The sequence below is a fragment of the Podarcis raffonei genome, chromosome 3 (genome assembly GCF_027172205.1).
Source record: "Podarcis raffonei isolate rPodRaf1 chromosome 3, rPodRaf1.pri, whole genome shotgun sequence".
NCBI lineage: Eukaryota > Metazoa > Chordata > Lepidosauria > Squamata > Lacertidae > Podarcis > Podarcis raffonei.
Window position 1 is genome coordinate 778,592 of NC_070604.1, and position 17,831 is coordinate 796,422.

Sequence of the window (17,831 nt, forward strand, 5' to 3'; positions counted from 1 at the left end):
GACTTCAGTGGGCGACCTCAGCCAGAATTGAGCTCTGGCCCTTCTCAGGCCGTTCTCTAAATCAATAAAAATCAGTAAAAATACATAGCTGACCCAGGTTCTGCCCCACCCCCAACAAAAATCCTGGTTACACCCCCGGTTCCAGCACCTTTTTCTGGAAAGGGAGGTTGCCTCACCGGGTTGTTATGGCAGAGACAGACAGACAAACAGGCGGCCCTGCAGCCTCCTCCCCCCGGGGTGGAAACCAGTCCTTTGGCTTGAATGGCCGGGGTCTTTTCTGAGGGGGTGGGATCATGTTTTCATCTAGGGTTTTGTTTTTGTTTTTTTGCAAAAAAAAGAACGGTTTCTTTTATTTTTTAAAATGCTGGCCTTAAAGTGCGTGTGGACGCGTGTGTGTTTGTTCCTTCCTTAAGGTCTGGCTTTTCGGTTGCCCTGGGAAAAAGCGACCAGTCCACGGGATTCCTGGCGCCCCCGAGGTCGGCGCTTGTTTGCATGCGAGTCTCGCGACTCCTGGGTCTTTCTTGCCAAGCGCAGATTCCCCCAGTTTTTTCTGCCGGTGAGCTCACTTGCTTACTGCGCATGTCACAGAGCGCGGCGGGGGCGGGGCTTGGGCTCCAGTGCGCGTGCGCAGAAAGAGGCGAGAGACGGGGCCCAGCGAGGGCGGAATCCCGCGAGGGCCGCCGGGAAGAAGGAGGCGGGCGGGCGGGCGGCCATGGCGCTGGCAGGTACCGTGCGGGGCGCGGAGAGGGGCGGGGGGGGGATGGGCGGGCGCGTCAATCCCGCTTGGCCACCTCCCTTTCCGCGCCCTTCGCTCTCGCCCCTTGGCAGCTGCCTGGGCCGGAGGAGGGAGACCCGCGAGGCCGCCTGCTAAGCCCCTTCCCAGGACGCGCGTCGGCCGCTGCTCGTGTGGACTTGCGCTCGCAGGCAGCGCTTTCCCACAACCCGCGGGACCGGCGCCAGCGTTAGGACCGGGCGCACAGCCACCCCGTCCCGCTTCTCCTCCTCGAACCCGGCCACGTTTGCGAACAGGAAAAAGGGGCCTTTTTGGTTGCAGCTGTGTTTTGAAAAAAAGGGTTTGTTCGGTTTTGTAGGGAATGCAAAACACAGGTGGCAGTCTAAAACAAAGAAAAATAAGAGTCTTGACAGCCAGAGCTGTTTGACAGTAGAAGAGACTCTCTGGGAAGGTGGTGGCCTCGCCTTTCTTGGAGGTTTCTGAGCAGAGTCGGGCTGATCTAGTCGCGATTCCTGCATTGCAGGGGGTTGGACTAGAGGACCCTCAGGGTCCCTTCCAACTCTACAATTAGTGAGAATAATAAAATCTTACCAAAACAGCATTGAAATGTCATGGCTCTTTCAGGCCTCAGTGCTTTTCCATTATGGAAACAGTTGTGTCTGTTGTTAAGCAACTGGGAGTGTCCGTTCACTGCACTAATATTATAACAATGTCAGAAGAGCCCTTTTGGCCCATCCAGTCCAGCATCCATTTCTCACACTGGCCAGCCAGATACCTATTGGAAGCCAGCAAGCACGGCCAATCCACTTATGAACCCCAATAACTGGCATTCAGAGGCCGGAGCATCGGACGAGGACCTGGGAGATCTGGGTTCAAATCCCCACTCAATCATGTAGCTCACTGGGTGACCTGGGGCCGGTCACAGCCTCTTAACCTGCCTCACAGGGTCATTAACTGCAGTGTGTGTGTGTGTGTGTGTGTGTGTGTGTGAGCCATGTCCTTGGAGAAAAAGGTGGGGTGTAATGCAAGAAAAAATCGCTCTTCTGCTTACCTGCTTAACTTTCTTAAAGCCAGCCGGATGGGGATGTTTGTCACCAGGCACCCAGAGATCTCCACATGCTCGCAATTGGACCTGTGCCAGTTGGAAAATGCGCATAACTAATTTCTAACACTGGAGGCAGAGATAACCTGGATATAGTGATTCATGCTCTGGTAACTCCAGATTAGATTAGTGTAACATGGACTGCAGCAAGCGTATTGGCTGACTTGTCAAGCTGAGCACCAGTTCTGAAAAGGCTGCACTGTCTGCCTGTAAGCTACTGAATTCACCTCAGGGTTAGGACTAATTTAGAAGGACTCAAATGACTTAGGACACAGTTACCTGAAGGAATGCCTTTCCTGCTGTCATTGTGCCCATATGTTAAGATCTGCTGTGGATGGCTTTCCTGTCCATTGCTGAGTGAGGCATGTACCTTGAAACTCACAAAAGGACTTTGATGGGTTTGAAATTTCCTGTCTCTGGAAATCTACCTGGTGCCAACGCAGGCACTGCTGTATTTTTGTTGTTGGCGTTCTCCTGACTCAGGAGATAATGGAGGAGGAGTGTTCCTTGGGGAAAAGTCAAACTATTGGGGAGTTACAGAACCTGCTGTTAGTCCGCTGACTTTAGTAGGAAAGATAAGAACCTATAATTTATTTTTATGGTTTTTCTAGAATTGTTAATTTGAGTTTAGATGGGAAGGGTACTGCGCTGGAATCACAGTTGATTGAAGGCGAGGTTTACAATGAAATAAAACTCTGGAGAGGTGGTATTTGGGTGTTTCTTCCAACGAAAAAACTGTTGAAACTTAGAACTCCCCCTTGCCCCACAGATGATGCAACAGAGTTTTGGAGGCAGATTGAAGATAGCCGAGTGGACTTGATATTTGAGCAAGTGCAGAAGGTACTTTGGTCTCTGAAGCAGAAGATCAAGGACAGAACTGCAACAGATGAAGGTTTGGAATCCTTTGTTATGATAATCAAACCTTGAATGGCTTAATTCATATTGCATATAGAATAAACAGTGCAAGCTAAGCTTTACCATGCATTTATTTGTATGGTTATCATTTTTAGAGACTGTATTTTTAATACAGATTTTTAAAAGTCGGTATTACTTTTATTTAAACAGAGTACTGCCAAGCTTTGGCATTTGTGAATCAAGTGGATATGACTAACCTCCTACCTCTGACAAATGGTACGAAAAGAGTTTCCATTTTTTCTGTGTGTTGGTTTTTACTAAGCTAGAAAACATGAAATATTAGCTATCTCTTCAAAAACTATGGAAAACCCATTCTAATATGGCACTTCATGGGTTTGGGAGTAGGATTATGTCCATGCCTATCTTTTGGCCTGCATGTTGGAGCTTCACATTGCTATGGGAGCCTAATTGTGTAGCCTGATTTGTTCAATTCTCTTTCGAGTATTAGGATTATGGATGTTTGGGCTCTGTTCCATTCAAGCGTAAAGTCCAATGTGCAGAAGTCAGGCATGTGTATATGTTCCTGATCCCCCACTGAACACGGTTACAGACATCTTTTGATCTGTCTGCGGTATATAACTTGGAGAATAATTTTAGAATTTCTCGTGAGAAGGTTAGGAATGCTGAGAGTCGTGACATCTACAGCTGCAAGGCATTGGTGGGGGCACTGCTTTTCCTCTGGGCTTTGCATCCCAAAGGTTTAAAGCAGGAATGGGGAACCTATCCAGTCTGAGGGCCATGTTCTCTTCTAGGCAGCCTTCCAAGGGCCACATGCTACTGGTGGGTGGGGTCAGGTGAAAAGGTGGGCAGAGCAACTACCATACTTTTCCGTGTATAAGACTAGGTTTTTTTTTCACTAAAAAATAATGTTAAAGGGGGGTAGTCTTATACACGGGGGCAATCTGCCCCCATTTCCTTAATTTTGAGTCCCCCCCAAATAGGGGGTGTCATACACTGAAAAATATGCTAATTTATATTTTACCTTTTTGCAGTAGACTAGTTTACACATCCAGACAGCAAGAGGCATTATCAGAGCTCAAGGACACATTCCAGTCAGGCCAAAGTGCAGCATGTGAAGCTGGGCCAGGGAGGGGGCTGCCTGGGGAGAGTTTTGAGGGTCACATTTGGCCCCTGGGCCTGAGGTTTCCCACCCCTGCTTTGATGGTCACATGAATTCTGTTAGGTGGGACATAATTGTTCCCCTTTTACTGGGTCAGACTCAGACTCCATCCAACTGAAGGCAGTTTGTGGTTTTCCAGAGTTTCTGGTGAAGGAGTTTCCAAGCCATCCTGCTTAATCTCATCGTGCAATAACTAAACACTGCATTTATTTATTGTTCCTCACTTGGGCATAGTGTACAACAGGGTGGATAAAAACCAATGATTTCTTTTAATTAAAAAAAAGGATTTTTAAAATTATAAATCGGATTAAAAAAAATTAAATCAGATTTTTAAAATAAAATGATTTTGGAGGAAAAATATTTCTAAAGATAGTTTTCTATTTAAGTTACATTATAGTACAGAGGTAATAAGGATTTGTTTTAAGTTTTTCATGTGTGCTAAAACTCAGTCTAAGTTGTTTTTTTAAAAAAAATGTTTAACCACATCAGTTAACAGACATGGATACATATGCTATAATGTTACTGTTTTAGTTAAATAAATTGTTTAAATTGTTATTAAGGAAATGATTATTTTTCTCCTTCCAATAAAGTACAGCAGAAAAGTTGTTCAAATATAAACAATTCACTTATTAAAACTCACAATAATTTCATAATTATCTGTCTATGTATTTCTAATAGTATAACCAAATCAGCAATTTTTGATATAACTGTAAAAAATACTCTGAAAATTTATTATTCCAAAAATGAAACCTTCATCTGGTTGTAAATATTAAGATTATACCAGCAATCTGTAAAAAAACGATTTAAATCAAGTCTAACTGACTAGTGATTTAAATCAAGTCTTACTGACTAGTGATTTAAATCGTGATTTAAATGGATTTGATTTAAATCAAATCCACCCTGGTTGGTGTACAATCACCAACACATCAGTCACCAACCTTGCCTCTAGTTTGGCCTTAACCTTGAGCTCTTGAAGTGTTGGAAGAAATCTATAACATTTGGGTGGTATTCAACTAAGTTTTACTCAGAGCACACCCACTGAAATTAATTAACTTGGTCCTGTTCATTGATTTTAATGATTCTATTCTGAGCAAAATGTGGTTGAATGCCACTCACAGTGTTTGACATATTCTATCTTTCCAAAGGACAAAGCCACCACCCCCTATTCTGTGCAAATACTTTGCAGTCCTGGGAGTGGCAAATTAATCCATTATGTTGATTTCTGTTTTGATTTCTGTTTTGACAATAGTCACAGAGTTATTTTGCCTTAAAATCACCAGCTTTCTTGGGAGTCTGGGATGAGGTAGGATAAAATATACCCCATATGTCCTCAGATCCCCAAAGTTTCACAGTGATTTGAAGCATGAGGGTGGAATTGGCATAATACAACTGAAGACACTCAGGCTGATGACAGCAGAAGATTCTTGTCATGTGCGAAATAATTCAATATTAAAACAATGCACTTAAAATGCTGTCTTAAGACCTTTGTTAATATATGCATAATTACAAATCATTATTGGTTTAAATAAAAGTCTGTACTGCATTTAATTGTGACTGTTCTTAACTGCAATCTAAAATGTATATTGCTAGAGTTTATATTTTACTTTTCAAAGTAAATAATGCTGTTACTGAAGAAGATACGCAGAAATTTGAGCCTGGTTTACATCCTTCTGCCTCAAGTGAAATTATAGAGAATCCTGGAGATGATTTTTCTTTGTGAGTAAACCATATTTTTGTTGCTTTTATTTCTTAGGAGTTTGTACTGTTACTCTAAAAATTAGGAACAACAAAACCATCTAGAACCCTACAGATAGGGATGCTTGAGGATTTTGTTCATTCCACGTTTTGAGGTGGACACAACCGTTGAAGCCACCTGAACCACTGTGCAGTCAGTAGGATAACAGCACTTCATAGAGTACAGACCAAAGTGCATGGAATATGGCCCAAAATTTCCATTTTAGGTCACATGCTTGTTTTTAAAATGCCCTTCATTGTGGTAATGTGGAGGAAGGAATGGATCACTGATAGGGAAATGTAGTGAAGTAGTGATTCACCCATCCCTAGTCCAAGAGTGACTGGTTATGTAAGACCTTGCATATAGACTTCCGTCGTCTCTACCGCAGTGCCTGTCCCTTTCTGCTCTGCCCATTCATTTCCCCAGGTGGCCTTCCCCTTCTGGGCTCCTTCCTCTGCTTTCTCCCTAATTCTGCCCCGTTTTCTAAACCAGTCTTCCTGTCTAACCTCCCTTCAGGATCTGAGCAGCTCTGCTCAGGAGGAAAGGACCCAATCCTCATTCTGTAGGCTGAAGGTGACACAGAGGCCTCTAGGGATCCCTTTCTCCTCTCCTCTCCTCTCCTCTCCTCCCCACACCCCTGACCAGAAAGTGAATTTGGCTCAGGTGGACAAAGTCAGAATCCAGTGCTTGGGGCATGCCCTTCTTCCTACACCCCGGAGCTCCTTTAGACAGAGGTTTCTGGATACCAAATGAAAAACATTCATAACTGATGTCAGCAATTTGCCACACATGTTCTCCTCTGACCATTATTATTAAGATGGATGCAGAATGCAAATGTGATCAAAATGCTCACTTTTGTGGTTTGAAATGAGTGAATTCAATCAACAATTGTATCTGAACAAACCTTAACTAACTTACTGATTGCCTGACATATTTTGCTTCCAACACTTGCATGTGTGCTTGTAAACAGAAGAATGAAGATAAAGGAGGCGATACATTCAAGGAGTAAAGGCGAACCTGCAGAAGTGTCTTCAAAATTCCCCTATGAGGATCATGTCTGCTCTAAAGAATGTCTTGCCAAAAGGCCATGGAATTCATACAAGGATGAAAACCCTCTTCATCTGCCAATGCTGTGTCGCTTCCAAAGATGGCATGCCAAACCAGATTATGTGTCAAAGTCACACAATGTTATATACAAAGCTCCCTGTGGAAGGAGTCTGAGAAATTTTCAAGATGTTCAGAATTATTTGTTTCAGACAGAGTGCACTTACTTATATTTAGATCACTTTTCTTTCAATACCTATGTACAGGTGTTTAGAAACAATCCTAGTTGCCAGCCCTTTGTGTTTGATTTTGATATCAGCAACGGGGCAGAGACAATACCAGTTTCTTTCTGTAATGACATAGACCACGACCGACTACCTTACTTTAAATATCGGAAGGTCTCTTGGCCCCATGGATACTTCTTGAACAATTTCTCCAGCATGTTTATTGACTCATGCAGTTGCACAGATGGCTGCACAGACAGGTATGTATTCTAAACCTACTGTTCAGCACTGCAAATACCCTTGGACATATTTACATGTATATTGTGGCAGAGTGGTGTGCAGCATTTAATCTACAGATTTGCAAAGAGTTAGCAGCTTTAAACTGTATTGCCAAAGGTGAGGACTTACCTGATTTCTACAAATCAAGCATGGACACGGTATTCTATTCTTACGCTTTTCATAAAAAGGGCCTAGACCAGTGCAGTCCTGGGTTTAATTTAAAGAGTGGGTGTCGGGGGCTGGACTGAGGAGGAATGGTGGGAGCCCCCCCCCTTCTCCTGAACCTTCCCAAGAACAGGAGGACAGTATAGATTTAGAACAGTGGTTTGCAGAAGGCTGCAGAGGAGAAAATCTGGAGAATATTGGGAGAGGAACAGCAGGAAGAAGCACTGGGGGAGAGACAGCTGACAGACTCAGTGTCCTTGGAAAGCATTCCTGATCCCCGCTCTCCCAGGACCAGGCGGGCATTGAGAGTAGTAGAACAGAAACCTCAGAGGCAGAAAGCTCAGATCAGCCGGTGCAGCGATGACGTAGAATAGAAGAGACGGGGGGATTGGACTTTACTCGGAGCAATGCCATTATTTAATAGAGACTGCATTCCTTCGTGTCTCTCTGAATACTGAATAAATTATGTGGTAAGAACTCTTCTCGTTTATCTGCTTTTTGGTTGCCACTGGGGGAGGAATTGGATACCTTGAAGCCTGACAGTGGGGTACACTAATGTACTTTTCAAAACTGTTTACTATTAAGTCTTTTTAAACATGCAGAGAACATAAAAAGCTTTAAATAAGCAGCTCTGTTAAATGGAAAGTATCGTAATATTTAACTTGCTGGCTAAGCTGTCTTTCTTGAGACAGCTATTGGCTTGCTGTGCTACCTATCAGCTCCTTTGAAAATTTAATGATTAAACACATGTCCAGAGAGTAAATGGGCTATATTGCTTTATTTCATATCCTTATTTGCACTAGATCTACTGTGTGCTTTCTAGGACAAAATGTGCATGTCTGCTTCTAACTGAAAGAAACTGCCATGAAGCTTCTGTGTCTTCAGGAAAAGAAGCATCTAATGGATATAATTATAAAAGACTCGATGGACCTGTGCCCAGCGGGTATGCAACCCCAACTTTATTTTTACCTGAAGGCCAGACATGGTGGTTCCATTGTGTCCTTAATTCAAGCTGTCTTGTTTTGGTCATGTAGAGAATGGGAACCCCATTGCTTTGCTGTTCTATTTTAAGTGGCAGCTTTCAGCTTAACAGAAGAAAAGTGTAGCATTGAACTTGCCCCAGAAAAAAAAACAACTAAAAAAAAGGTATCCTGGATCCTAGTAGACAAGATTGGGCAACAAATATAATGGAAATTGTGGTTTTCATGTACTAGCAGTTCCTTTATTTATATTATAAATTTATCGCAAGATACATTGGCCTGGCACCATCAGTATCAACGTTTAGATGCCAAGCAAGTACTTTCCTGCATTTGACTCTTAATTGGGGTCAGATAGTATGATACTCTAACCTACATTGATGTTCAGCTTTTAGTAAGCTGAGATAAAAGTTTTTATGTTATTGCAAGATGATTACTTTAAGTTAATAATATTGCTTTATCTTTTTGAAGTACTTGAAATGTGTTATGTATGCTTTAATAATAACTAGTGTATACATATAATAATGATGATGATGGAGTGATAGCACAGTCAGTGGAGCATGAGAATCTTAATCTCATCTCCACATTGGGTGAAAGATTCTACTTTGCAGGGGTTTGGACTGGATGACCCTTGTGGTCCCTTCTAACTCTACAATTCAGCGAATGTTAAGTGGCCGAGGTTTTGAGATCTCCAGGGGAGTCCCTATTGGCACATTTGCTTACCTGTAAGGTTCACAAGACAGTGTTGCATGAGATGGCCTTTTCTTTAATGGCCCTCAGGTTGTGGAGTGCTCTCCTGTCTAAGCTGTGTCTGGCCACATGATTATGGACATTTTGACATCTGGTCAATACAAGCTTTTCTGCACAAGCCTTTTTATGAAGTTTACAGTTTGTTTGTGTTGAGCTGTATGGGATGACATGCTAAAAGGTGAGCTAAATAAATAGAAACATACTCTAACAACCAAAAATATGGGCGTTATGCCCTGATAAAAATGGTTCCTCCCACCTGACCCAACACTCTGGAGCAGATTTCGGGGTGCCCAGCAGGCTGCAGGGTTAAGGAGGGAGAAATTCCTTTGTGCAGGTGGACATTTGCTGTGCAAGTTGGAACTGCAGTGTTTGATACAAGCCCCTAACTATAAATACTGAATGTGTGGGCTATACATTTTCAGAATGCATCATCACACTGTACTGTTGGTACTTCCATGTTAGGATCCTTTTATTGTATATTGCTACTCCTCTTGCTTTCTCATTTCCTTGCGCTAATTAAGTCTAATTCAGCCTCATACTATTCATACATTTGCTGTTTCCTATAGCAATGTGGATCTCTTGCAGTGAGGCTTGCATTTTCTTCTGTAGGTATTCCAAATATTGTAGGTGCTAGCAGTTATGCTAGCGGTGCGTATTGCTGCTTCAGTTTCCTCATCAAAACATGCAGCAGCTCCTGAGAAAGTGCTGGAGCTCCAAGAGAATCCTCTTGTCCTCAACGTTGTTCACTCAGCTGCTCTGAACTATTGAACCTGTAATGCTGCTGTTTTCTTTTTGTGGCAGAATTTATGAATGCAGCGTGTTATGCAGCTGTGACAAGATTATGTGCCAGAACAGATTAGTGCAGCATGGTCTTCAGGTTCGGCTGCAGGTCTTCAAAACTGAAAAGAAGGGCTGGGGAGTCCGTTGCCTTGATGACATTGACAAAGGAACTTTCGTTTGTACATACTCAGGTAATTTAATGTAGTCCAGGAAAGGACTACATTAGTCCAGGAAAGGATTTTTTTATTGCTTTTTCACAAATAGATATACATATGCAAATATCTTCTTCCATTTCCTTTAGTTATATAAACTATATTCTTACTTACATTCATTGCATTTTCCTTTTCAACATACTAAAACAGTCACCAAAATACAAATCCCACCCAAAAGTCAACTTGGGGGGGGGGGGACCATCCTTCAAATAGTTCCAAAGTAAAACCTGCGTATCTTGGTAGAAAATTCACGGTTAACATTAGACATAGTGAGGCAGTAACTGGAATATTGAGTGTTCAAACAGGAAATGGATGGTAAAAATAGGTTCCAAGTGTTATGAACTTATACATATGTACAGTAAACATGGCAGAACCCATCCCTCTCTCGTCTTGGGGGAGCCATCCAAACTGGTGGGCATCCCTACCTCTTGTGGGAACTAACTCTATAGTTTTAACTATGTGCTGGCCGTCTTCCAAATACCAGGTCCAAAGAGAGGACTGGAGATGCACAAAGTCTTCTCAGTCTGCATAATGGCCCAGCACCCCTGGCATTCACAGGAAGAGAGAAGACAGATGGGTGTCTTGCCCACACTTGAATAGATCATGCCCCAACTCCTGCTTAGTTTTTTAAAAAAGAAGTCCAAATCCAAAATACCCATTGTAAGAAGCATGTAAGCCTGGTGTTGCCTGCAGCCAGCATGGAGAAATCAATTTGATTCATTTAAATAACCCCAATCATCCTTACCATGGAATGTAAACCACACTGAAATTATTTAAAGCTGCTATATAGAGAGCTTGTTTGGGGCTTATTGCTATTCTGGAACCTGAGCATTTTATACTTACATAACAGGAATGGGATGAGAATTATGGAGAGAAGGGGGAGAAGTGTTTTTCTTTCCTTCTTCCTGAAGCATTGCTAGATAATGCAGGGAGGGATGTCTTGGCCCCTCGAGCCCTAATCTTCCCCCAGGGTGCTTTGGATAAGCTGTTAGGGACTTTGGCAGGCCACTCCCTCCCCACCCCCATTTCCTCTCCATTCCCCCCACCCTCACTTATCAACTGACACTGTAGTGTTTTATACACCGTGGAAGCTCATGATTCAAAGTTCAATGTGCCTAACAAGTTCCCAGGCTATGCAGAAAACACCGTCTTGTTTTTGGATGGCCCAGTTTCACTTCCAAACCCATGAGAACTCAAGTACTCAAGGGCAGCCATGCTGACCTCTAGAATACTCTACTCCACCGGCAGCCTAGTTTCCTCCGCCCATTTTTCACATTCTGTGACTGCTGAGCATCCTCAATCTTCATTGGAGTTTCGCCTTAAACACTGCTGTGATGGGATGGTGAGCTGCTTGTGCGTAAAATCCTAGTCCCTCAGAGTTTGGCTAAGTCCACAAACCTCTGTCTGTGACGGAGCTCCTCAAGCATGGCTCCATCAGTCGCTCGTAGAATCGGACAGTGGGCGTTTACGGAACTTCTTCCAGCATAAAAGCTCCTTAACGGAAACGCGTCTTCTGGACTCTCGGCGTGACAGTTTCCGGCGAGGAGTAGGTGTCCCTATGGGAGGTCCTGAAACCTCCCCACTATTTTCGCTGGAAGTGTCTCTGAGCCCTCCCTCCGACTCACTTTCCCTTGGAACTCCACCTCTCCCCCTGCTGGTTCCCTCCTCAGCTGAATAGTCTCTCTCAGCCTCTGTGAGCCCTTTCACCTCCTGCTCCTCCGATGGCAGTTCCCTGACATCCACCTCCCCTCCAGGGCCCCCTTCACCCCCTTCCCTCCCCTCCTCTGCGGGAGGCGAGGGAGCAAAACCCCTGAAAGAACCTCCCTCATCTTCCGAAGTTTTGAACACTTCCCTCCACCGGTTGCTGTTTCCGGTTTCCAAGTACTCCTCCTCATCGGAGTCTGTTCCTTCTTCCAACTCCGATTCCCTGAATCCTTCCAGTTCCTCCTCATCGTCGGTGGTGCCAAAGTACTCCCTCCGGAACCTCGCTACTGGCTGAGGTTTCCTGGGGAACCTTTGGTGGAACGTTTCGATCAAGATCTCGTCACTGACCTCCTCTGCCATCACCCAGGTGTTTTCCGACTCCGGTTCACCTTCCCACGCGACCAAATACTCCACCTGATTACCCTTCCACCTGGAGTCGATGATCTCCGCCACATGGTTGCTGCTTTCCCTTTCTTCTAAGACTGGCCCCCGTGTGGATACCCCTTCACCTTCCCCCCTATATGGTGACAGTAATGACCTGTGGAATACTGGGTGCAGTTTCATGTGGTTCGGTAACCGGAGTCTGAAAGCCACTGGGTTGACCTGTTGGATGACCTCAAATGGTCCCAATCTTTTGGGTCTCAATTTCTTGCAACCCCCCTTGAACAGCAACCCTTGGGTTGACAGCCAGACCTGACTCCCCACCCTAATGGTTTCACCTTCCCTTCTGCTCTTGTCTGCCTGCCTCTTATATTCTTCTTTGGCCCTTTCTAAGTTGAGTTGGAGTTGACGATGGATCGCTTCCATTTCTTCTACAAAATGTTCAGCGGCCGGGACACTCCATCTCTCCCCTCCTCCCCCTGGAAACGCCCTGGGGTGGCACCCATAATTAGCCAAAAAGGGGCTCATCCCGGTGGACACATTCTCCGCATTATTGTACGCAAATTCCGCTAGCGCCAACTTTTCGACCCAATCGTTCTCTCTGTCATTGACATAACACCTCAGGTATTGTTGGAGGATACCGTTTGCTCTCTCCGCCTGCCCATTGGTCTCAGGGTGCCTGGCAGTCGAAAAGTTGACCTCTACGTGCAACAAGCTCATAAGTTTCCTCCAGAACCTGGACGTGAACTGTTTCCCTCTGTCGGAGACCACCCTCAAGGGGGCGCCATGCAGCCTAAAAATATGTTCTACAAACAATTTCGCTGTCTCTTCCGCCGTGACTGCATGTGAGCAAGCTACAAAGTGACCCATCTTAGTTAACAGGTCTACTACGACTAGTATGGCGGTTTCCCCCTGGGATTTAGGCAGATCAGTCATAAAATCTATCGATACCGCCTCCCACGGTCGTTCTGGTGTGGGTAACGGTTCTAATAACCCCGCTGGCGCCCGCCTTTCTCCTTTGGCTCTCTGGCATTGGTCACACCCTCTTACATTCTCCCGTACATCCTCCCTTACCTTGGGCCACCAAAACTCCCTGGTCACCAACCACATGGTCTTGTGTTGCCCAAAATGCCCCGCTGTGGGGTTGTCGTGCAGCTGTTTGAGTACTCTCCCCCTCAATTCCCCTTCGGGTATATATAGTGCCCCTTTGTAATACAATGCCCCGTTTCTTTCTTCAAAACCTCCGGGGTCTTCTCCCTCTCTCCTTAAACCTCTGAGCTTATTCTGGGCATATTCATCATTTACCGTTCCCTCTACCAGTTCCCTTTGCCCCACCCAGGCCGCCCCACACACCCAGCGGTCCTCTGGGATGATATGTCTCTCTTCAAGCGCTCCCTCCCCCTCCAAATATTCAGGTTTGCGAGAGAGAGCGTCCGCTCTGATGTTTTCTGGACCTGGCACATAGCAAATTTCAAAATGGAATTTGGAGAACTCCTGGGCCCACCTCACTTGTCGTTGGTTGAGCACTCGTGCCGTTCTCCAATACTCCAAATTCTTGTGGTCCGTACACACTTGCACCTTATGCTGTGCGCCAATTAGTAAATGTCTCCATCTCCGGAACGCTTCGTGAATGGCGAGTAGTTCTCGGTCATATACGGTGTAGTTCCTCTCGGATTTGTTCAGCTTACGCGAAAAGAAGGCACACGGTCTCCATTCCGACTTATTCCTCCCCGGCTGAAGCAGCACCGCCCCCACCGCCCGGTCTGAGGCATCAGTTTCCACTCTCATGGGTTTTTGTAAATCCACATGCAGGAGCTGTTCTTCCGAAGCGAATGCCCTTTTCAATTCCTCAAATGCTTGCTCCGCCTCCGCCGTCCAAACGAATTTCTTCTTGCTGCTGAGACAGTCCGTGATGGGAGCCGTTAAGTGGGCAAAGTTCTTGATGAATTTACGGTAAAAGTTCCCAAACCCTAAGAACCTTTGCACATCCTTTTTCGTTTTCAGTGTCTTCCATTCCAGCACCGCCTGGACCTTGCCTGGATCCATGGCTAATCCCTTGTCTGATAAGCGGTACCCCAGGAATTCCACCTCCTTGGTGTGAAACTGACACTTCTCCACTTTCACCCACAGCTGGTTTGCTTGCAGTTGGCTCAGCACTTCCCTGACATCCTTTACATGCTGCTCCTCATTCTCTGAATATATCAACACGTCATCGAGGAAGGCCACGCAATTCTTGTAGAGCAGAGGCCCCAGGACGTGGTTCATGAACGATTGAAAACATGCTGAGCCTGATTGCAATCCGAAGGGCATAACTAAATATTCAAAAGCCCCCAAAGGGGTGAACATGGTGGTTTTCCATTCATCCCCTTTCCTTATTCGTATCAGGTTGTATGCCCCTCTCAGGTCCAGTTTCGTGAATATCTTTCCCTTCCTCACCCTGGTCAAAATGTCATCAATTCTGGGCATGGGGAAAGTCACTGGTTCTGACACTGCATTTAGGGCCCGGTAGTCCACTACAAGCCTGGGTTTATCCGTTTTTTTTTTTGTCCACAAAAAACACTGGGCTCCCCCCCACCGCTCTGGACTCTCTGATGAAGCCCCTCTTCAAGTTTTTATCAATAAACTCCCTTAACTCCTGCATTTCCCTGTCTGACATGGCGTACAGCTTGCCCACGGGGAGCTGGGCTCCAGGGACCAGGTTAATTTGGCAGTCGAAGGCTCTATGCGGTGGTAGTTTATCTGCTTCCCTTTCGCTGAAGACCTTGCTCAGGTCAGCGTATTGTTTGGGCACCTTCCCTTTGTCCGCCACTTCCGTCCCTGCTAGAAAGGCTTTTGCCCCTTCCGGCACCTTTCCCTCTCTGCAGTGTTCCAGGCAATGTGCTGACCCAAAGGAGACCACTCTCTGATGCCAGCCCACTAGCGGATCATGCAACGCTAGCCAGCTCATTCCCAAAATAACGGGAGCCCCTCCCAGGGTGGCCACATTGAACGCTATCCTTTCGGCGTGCCTGGCCACCCTCATAACCATTGGGACGGTCTGTAGGCTAACTTCTCCTCCCAACAGCTCCCTCCCATCGATCGTGGTCACCTGCAGGGGGTTGCTTAAAGGGAGTATCTGTATCTGGTGTTCAGCTGCAAACTCCTTGCTCATAAAATTACAGGAGCTGCCTGAGTCCAACAGCGCCTTTGTCTTTAGTGGGTATCCGTTTGCCAGCTCTAGCAACACCTGTATTACTAGGGCTGGTCTTGGAGGTTCCGGAGTGGGCACTTTTACTGCTCCTTGGACTGGCTGCTGTGCCCTGACGGTGGCAGCCAGGCGTTGGCTTTTACTGGCTCCTGGACTCCCTCCTCCTTCCCCCCAACAGCTCCCGCCATCCCTTGCCATTCCTTTCTTTGCGGGCAGACTCTGGCAAAGTGACCTGGCTGCTGGCAGAGATAACATTTCTTGGTGCTCTTCCCCTCCTTCTTCCTCCCTTCACTGGGATTTGAAACTGCGCGCGCGCGCGCTGTTCCAATTTCCATCGGCTCTCCTGGCGGGAAATTTGGCTCCGGAATCTCTGGAATGTGGAAATCCCTCCAACACTCTCCTTTCCCTTCCCGCTTCTCCAAGGCTCTTGCCTCCTGGCGCGCTCCAATGGTCAGCGCTGATTTGGTCAGCTGGTCCATAGACTCCGCCCTGGGCGCCCGGGAAAGTTCGTCTTTCACCGCCGAAGAAAGCCCCTCTTCAAAAGCATTTGAATGGGTTCCGCCGATAGGTCCCACCCCAATTTATGTATCAGCATTGTAAACTCAGTCCAGTACTCACGAACCGATCGGCTCCCCTGTTTACAAGCCATCAATTGTCTGCGCACCAGTCCCTGTTCAATCTCGCTGGAAAACATCAAATCCATGGCGCGAAAAAACTTCCTCGTGTCCTTCAGCATTTCACTATTCCCTGCCATCAGGGGTCTAACCCAGTCTCTCGCCCCCCCCTTCGAGATGGCCAACCACAAACGCCACTCGCGATGCCTCGTCGGGAAAGTCGTCAAACTGCAGCTCGAGAGCATACTGCATCTCTGTCCTAAAGGCTTGATAGTTCCTGGGGTCCCCCCCAAACTTCTGCACCAATCCTGGCATCTTTCTTGCTAGTGTAGCGCCTTTTGCCTTTTCTGCATCCTGCGCCCTCCTTTCCTCTAGCCTCGCCGTTTGCAGCGCTAGCTGGACTTCCAACACCCTGTACCTTTCTTCCAGGCTTGGACCCTCTCCAGCTCCTCCTGCTCCCCCGGCTCCGGCTGGGTTGCTCATGATGCCTCTCTGCACAAGCTGCTTTCAGGGACTGTCCGATTGCTGTGATGGGATGGTGAGCTGCTTGTGCGTAAAATCCTAGTCCCTCAGAGTTTGGCTAAGTCCACAAACCTCTGTCTGTGACGGAGCTCCTTAAGCATGGCTCCATCAGTCGCTCGTAGAATCGGACAGTGGGCGTTTACGGAACTTCTTCCAGCATAAAAGCTCCTTAACGGAAACGCGTCTTCTGGACTCTCGGCGTGACAGTTTCCGGCGAGGAGTAGGTGTCCCTATGGGAGGTCCTGAAACCTCCCCACTATTTTCGCTGGAAGTGTCTCTGAGCCCTCCCTCCGACTCACTTTCCCTTGGAACTCCACCTCTCCCCCTGCTGGTTCCCTCCTCAGCTGAATAGTCTCTCTCAGCCTCTGTGAGCCCTTTCACCTCCTGCTCCTCCGATGGCAGTTCCCTGACAACTGCGTTGTGCTGACTTTGAGGTTCCCCTGAACTTACTGATATTTTTCTCTTGTTTCTCAGTGGCCCCATTTGGACTCAGTTATGTTGGAACTAATCGCCTGAGTTCACTTTTAGAGTCAGTAATGTTAGGATTAAAATTTACATTTGGATAATCTTGAATGCATTCATTGTTTCTGCAAACACCCATCTGTTTCACTGCAAATACTAGAATATAGAATATATCCTTTTTTTCTTTAGGCAAATTGATGAGCAAAGATGAATCCAGGCAACCTAAAGATAAAGGTGGTGAGGTTAAAGAGGAAGATACAGAGAATGGTGACAGAAGCCACACTTTATTTAAAAAAAGGATAAAACTGGATATGTTCTGTTCTGATTCAGAGACTGAAGTTATCCAAACCACTAGGAAGCAAAAATCTTTGCCCGTAAAAGGTGAAGATCAGCTAAGTGTGTAAGTTCAAGTAACAGTTTTGGGAGTCACTGTGAGTGCTATCCAAGATCTCCATGGCCAGTAAACTCCATCAAAGAAAAGCTCAGCAGCACAGGCCATTCTTTATGTTTGGAGCAAGTGAATATCTCAGGCATTCTTTCCCCCAGGCTTCCCTTCCTTTTTTCTGACTCACTTGGGAAGGAAGGACTGGCCTTATCAGTTGCTGACATTGACCCTGGCCTTGTCCAGCTAGTGCAGTGGTCAGCCATTTATATTTTGTGTTGTTCCTTCCCAATACCACTGGCACAAAAAATGTTAATAACAATCGTAGTGGCAGCATGGTGATGTCTTTTGTTGGACCAGTTCTGGAAACCTTTCAAGCTAGAAATAACATTTCACATATCTAATGAAATAGTAGAGAACAGCTTGTCAACTTTAGTTCAGCATTTCTTCCAGTATGATTGCATCTTCAGAACTAAAAGCCACGAAGGATTTTGAACACTTGGTCCTAATTCCCTGACTCCCTCATTTATCTGAGGTTCAAGA

General features: G+C 45.9%; 1 protein-coding gene across 1 annotated transcript in view; it reads left to right on the forward strand.

Moving 5' to 3' along the window:
- Positions 1-638: 638 nt before the first annotated feature.
- Positions 639-17,831, forward strand: part of SETDB2 (SET domain bifurcated histone lysine methyltransferase 2) — a 56,231-nt gene continuing 39,038 nt past the window's right edge. Inside the window, exons 1-8 of the mRNA XM_053382351.1 lie at positions 639-725; positions 2,605-2,727; positions 2,901-2,966; positions 5,484-5,586; positions 6,576-7,133; positions 8,141-8,260; positions 9,846-10,015; positions 17,096-17,306. Of these exons, the coding sequence (XP_053238326.1) occupies positions 713-725; positions 2,605-2,727; positions 2,901-2,966; positions 5,484-5,586; positions 6,576-7,133; positions 8,141-8,260; positions 9,846-10,015; positions 17,096-17,306 (1,364 nt within the window). The 5' untranslated portion in view covers positions 639-712. The remainder of the gene's footprint in view (positions 726-2,604; positions 2,728-2,900; positions 2,967-5,483; positions 5,587-6,575; positions 7,134-8,140; positions 8,261-9,845; positions 10,016-17,095; positions 17,307-17,831) is intronic.